This window comes from Centroberyx gerrardi, chromosome 19, assembly GCF_048128805.1.
Source record: "Centroberyx gerrardi isolate f3 chromosome 19, fCenGer3.hap1.cur.20231027, whole genome shotgun sequence".
Lineage (NCBI taxonomy): Eukaryota > Metazoa > Chordata > Actinopteri > Beryciformes > Berycidae > Centroberyx > Centroberyx gerrardi.
Window position 1 is genome coordinate 27992398 of NC_136015.1, and position 5636 is coordinate 27998033.

Consider the following 5636-nt stretch of genomic DNA (forward strand, 5'->3'; position numbering starts at 1 on the left):
TCTATCCATCTATCTATCTATCCGGCGTGGATGGTGAGAGCTGGTAGCCTATAGGCTGCCTAATGATGAGCCACCGTAACGCTGGTGACTGTTAAGGAATGAAAAAAAGAATAAACAACTTTGATGTAAATGTTTCCCTATCAGCTAACAGCCGTACGGCACGAAGACGCCGCCGAGCCTGCAGCCGCAGCGGGATGAAATGAGAAAGTTCAGAAAAATAATAAAAATAATAAATGTATATGAATAGAGTTAAATAAAACAAGTAGCTTACATGTATTTCTATGACCTTGATGTCTTCTTTATGTGAAGCACGCACAGCAGCCACCAGCATACAAATTAATTTTTTATATGCCAATTAGTTTTAATTATAGATAGAGATGTTTTTTGGTTTTTATAAATAAACTTACTCAACAGGTGAAGTTAGAGGAGGTTCTCTGCTCTGTCAGCCTCGACTGAATCTGGATCTTCAGTTTAACAATTGATTATTTTGTGTTCTTGTCAATGCAAGTTGAGTCATATTGATTTGCAATAGGAACACGGTCAGATCAATGTCTGCTAAATCCTGTCCGACGCCACGTCATCAATCATTCAGTTAGTCTGTGATAAGGGACGGTCACTATGGAAACCACGTGTCATCAATCATTCAGTTTGTCTGTGATACAGGACGGTCACTATGGAAACCACGTGTCATCAATCATTCAGTTTGTCTGTGATACAGGACGGTCACTATGGAAACCACGTGTCATCAATCATTCAGTTTGTCTGTGATACAGGACGGTCACTATGGAAACCACGTGTCATCAATCATTCAGTTAGTCTGTGATACAGGACGGTCACTATGGAAACCACGTGTCATCAATCATTCAGTTTGTCTGTGATACAGGACGGTCACTATGGAAACCACGTGTCATCAATCATTCAGTTTGTCTGTGATACAGGACGGTCACTATGGAAACCACGTGTCATCAATCATTCAGTTTGTCTGTGATACAGGACGGTCACTATGGAAACCACGTGTCATCAATCACACAAAATGATGGTCAGCAGCCGCCACTGGGTCATATATAGAGGAAACATACTGGGAGCTGAGTTCAGCCAGTGTTGTACTGGTCAGTGAGCAGACTGGTCAGACTGGATCAGACTGGTTAGACTGGATCAGACTGGTTCATACTGGTAATACTGGATCAGACTGGTTCATACTGGTTCATACTGGTCAGACTGGTTCATACTGGTCCAGACTGGTTAGACTGGTTCAGACTGGTTAGACTGGACATACTGGTTCAGACTGGATCAGACTGGTCAGACTGGATCAGACTGGTTCAGACTGGTAATACTGGTTCAGACTGGTTAGACTGGATCAGACTGGTCAGACTGGATCAGACTGGTCATACTGGTTCAGACTGGTTAGACTGGATCAGACTGGTCATACTGGTTCAGACTGGTTAGACTGGATCAGACTGGTTAGACTGGATCAGACTGGTCATACTGGTTCAGACTGGTCAGACTGGATCAGACTGGTCAGACTGGTTCAGACTGGTTAGACTGGATCAGACTGGTTAGACTGGATCAGACTGGTCATACTGGTTCAGACTGGTCAGACTGGATCAGACTGGTCAGACTGGTTCAGACTGGTCAGACTGGATCAGACTGGTTAGACTGGTTCAGACTGGTCAGACTGGTTCAGACTGGTCAGACTGGATCAGACTGGATCAGACTGGTCATACTGGTTCAGACTGGATACAGCATCAGGCAGCAGATTCAGATTCCCATTCATTTATTAACAGTATTTTACACAGAAGCATCACATTCTGCTGGAGTCTGACATTTAGTAAACAAAACAGTTTAAAGTAACGATGCTGAAGAAGTAGGAGAAGAAGAAGAAGTAGAAGTAGAAGAAGAAGAAGAAGAAGAAGAAGAAGAGGTTCCTCTGTGGTGCAGCAGGAAGGCGTCCAGGCTGAACACGCTCCCCCAGCCGACTGCAGGCTGCATGCTGATGAACTGATCCAGGTTCATCTGGCACTCTGAGGAGGAAACGCATCACAGCTCATTAACATAATGATGAGGTCACATGGTTAACATGCTAACATGCTAATGATGAGGTCACACGGTTAACGTGCAGTGTGTATGGGGGGGTGGGGGTGGGGGGGGCGGGGTTTACCTGCAGTGTGTATGGGGGGGTAGGGTGGGGGGGGCGGGGTTTACCTGCAGTGTGTATGGGGGGGTAGGGTGGGGGGGGTTACCTGCAGTGTGTATGGGGGGGTAGGGTGGGGGGGGTTACCTGCAGTGTGTATGGGGGGGTAGGGTGGGGGGGGCATGCGCCAGGCTCCGTCAGCGTCCTTCATGTGCGATCGGTCCGAGGCAAAATTTTGCAGGAAGCTGTCAGCAGGAATGACACGCAACTTCCTGTTGGACAAACACAGCAGAACCAGTTTACACTGCAACGTTCCATCAGAACCAGTTTACACTGCAGAACCGGTTTACACTGCAACGTTCCATCAGAACCAGTTTACACTGCAGAACCGGTTTACACTGCAACGTTCCATCAGAACCAGTTTACACTGCAATGTTCCATCAGAACCGGTTTACACTGCAACGTTCCATCGGAACCAGTTTACACTGCAATGTTCCATCAGAACCGGTTTACACTGCAACGTTCCATCAGAACCAGTTTACACTGCAACGTTCCATCAGAACCGGTTTACACTGCAGAACCAGTTTACACTGCAACGTTCCATCAGAACCGGTTTACACTGCAGAACCAGTTTACACTGCAACGTTCCATCAGAACCGGTTTACACTGCAGAACCAGTTTACACTGCAACGTTCCATCAGAACCGGTTTACACTGCAACGTTCCATCAGAACCGGTTTCCACTGCAGAACCGGTTTCCACGGCAACGTTCCATCAGAACCGGTTTACACTGCAGAACCAGTTTACACTGCAGGCCAAGAAAATGTATGTGAGCAGACGTCAGTGACTTTAATAACTGACAGCACACAGCAGACGTCAGTCAGTTTAATAACTGACAGCACACAGCAGACGTCAGTGACTTTAATAACTGACAGCACACAGCAGACGTCAGTGACTTTAATAACTGACAGCACACAGCAGACGTCAGTGACTTTAATAACTGACAGCACACAGCAGACGTCAGTCAGTTTAATAACTGACAGCACACAGCAGACGTCAGTGACTTTAATAACTGACAGCACACAGCAGACGTCAGTCAGTTTAATAACTGACAGCATCACAGCAGACGTCAGTGACTTTAACAACTGACAGTATAACAGACTGACAGGTACCTGCAGTAGGCGGGTTTGATGCGGCGGTCGGAGCGGAGCGCCTGGGCGGAGTACAGCTGCAGGCTGCAGGGAAACGGCAGCAGAGAGTCCAGATCATAAACCAGACTGACGGCCTGACGGACCTGCAGCAGAACCACGTGGTAATCCTGCAGAACCCCCGCAGAACAAGCTGTTCTTTATATCCACACACTGCAGAACATATTACAATCTGATCTATTAGGAATACTCATACACCACAAGACAATATTATAATCTGATTTATTATTTATATTCATACAGTGAAACATTAGAATCACATTTATTATAAATCTTCTTCCTAAACCTTTTAAAACAAACTGAACAGCCTGAAGCTCCTCAATCTATAATCTATATATCTATAATCTGCTGTAGTGTGTGTGTGTGTGTGTGTGTGTGTGTGCACTGACCCAGATCACCGGCTGGTCTCCATGACCTGCCTTCTGCTTCCAGAGAGGAACCTGTTGGGAAGAACCAGATCTGTCAGGTCTGTTCAGAACCTGCTACAGATATTCTGTAGAACCTGGTAGAGATATGGTAGATATTCTAGAACCTGATAGAGATATTCTGTAGAACCTGGAAGCTGGTAGAGATGTTCTCCAGTTTGTTCTCACCGTTCTGTTCTCATTAGAGATAAAAACCACGAACACTTCGTCCAGCGGCGCGGTTCTCTCCGTCTGGATGAACTCACACAGTTTCCACACATTTTCCTCACTGCAGAACAAGAACATAACCTGAGATACCAGTAGAACCATAATGCAACATTAAAAACACTGAGATACCAGTAGAACCATAATGCAACATTAAAAACACTGAGATACCAGTAGAACCATAATGCAACATTAAAAACACTGAGATACCAGTAGAACCATAATGCAACATTAAAAACACTGAGATACCAGTAGAACCATAATGTAACATTAAATACACCTGAGATACCAGTAGAACCATAATGCAACATTAAAAACACTGAGATACCAGTAGAACCATAATGCAACATTAAATACACCTGAGATACCAGTAGAACCATAATGCAACATTAAATACACCTGAGATACCAGTAGAACCATAATGCAACTGTTAGGTTACTGGTCAGATGTTACTGGTCAGATGTTACTGGTCAGATTACTGTAGACCAGCAGCCTGAACAGGTTACTGTAGACCAGCAGCCTGAACAGGTTACTGTAGACCAGCAGCCTGAACAGGTTACTGTAGACCAGCAGCCATACAGTTTACTATAGACCAGCAGCCTGAACAGTTTACTGTAGACCAGCAGCCTGAACAGTTTACTATAGACCAGCAGCCTGAACAGTTTACTGTAGACCAGCAGCCTGAACAGTTTACTGTAGACCAGCAGCCTGAACAGGTTACTGTAGACCAGCAGCCTGAACAGTTTACTGTAGACCAGCAGCCTGAACAGTTTACTGTAGACCAGCAGCCTGAACAGCTTACTGTAGACCAGCAGCCATACAGCTTACTGTAGACCAGCAGCCATACAGCTTACTGTAGACCAGCAGCCTGAACAGTTTACTGTAGACCAGCAGCCATACAGCTTACTGTAGACCAGCAGCCTGAACAGCTTACTGTAGACCAGCAGCCTGAACAGGTTACTGTAGACCAGCAGCCTGAACAGGTTACTGTAGACCAGCAGCCATACAGCTTACTGTAGACCAGCAGCCTGAACAGTTTACTGTAGACCAGCAGCCTGAACAGTTTACTGTAGACCAGCAGCCTGAACAGGTTACTGTAGACCAGCAGCCTGAACAGTTTACTGTAGACCAGCAGCCTGAACAGTTTACTGTAGACCAGCAGCCTGAACAGCTTACTGTAGACCAGCAGCCATACAGGTTACTGTAGACCAGCAGCCATACAGCTTACTGTAGACCAGCAGCCTGAACAGTTTACTGTAGACCAGCAGCCATACAGCTTACTGTAGACCAGCAGCCTGAACAGCTTACTGTAGACCAGCAGCCTGAACAGGTTACTGTAGACCAGCAGCCATACAGCTTACTGTAGACCAGCAGCCTGAACAGTTTACTGTAGACCAGCAGCCTGAACAGTTTACTGTAGACCAGCAGCCTGAACAGTTTACTGTAGACCAGCAGCCTGAACAGGTTACTGTAGACCAGCAGCCTGAACAGTTTACTGTAGACCAGCAGCCTGAACAGTTTACTGTAGACCAGCAGCCTGAACAGCTTACTGTAGACCAGCAGCCATACAGCTTACTGTAGACCAGCAGCCATACAGCTTACTGTAGACCAGCAGCCTGAACAGTTTACTGTAGACCAGCAGCCATACAGCTTACTGTAGACCAGCAGC

The 5636-nt window shown here is 46.1% G+C and overlaps 1 protein-coding gene across 1 annotated transcript in view; it reads right to left on the minus strand.

Moving 5' to 3' along the window:
- Positions 1-1772: 1772 nt before the first annotated feature.
- Positions 1773-5636, minus strand: part of LOC139907739 (protein N-terminal glutamine amidohydrolase) — a 6122-nt gene continuing 2258 nt past the window's right edge. The window contains exons 2-6 of the mRNA XM_078290560.1: positions 3932-4031; positions 3728-3778; positions 3303-3448; positions 2279-2403; positions 1773-2021 (exon numbers count right to left, since the gene is read on the minus strand). Coding sequence (XP_078146686.1) covers positions 1843-2021; positions 2279-2403; positions 3303-3448; positions 3728-3778; positions 3932-4031 — 601 coding nt within the window. The 3' untranslated portion in view covers positions 1773-1842. The remainder of the gene's footprint in view (positions 2022-2278; positions 2404-3302; positions 3449-3727; positions 3779-3931; positions 4032-5636) is intronic.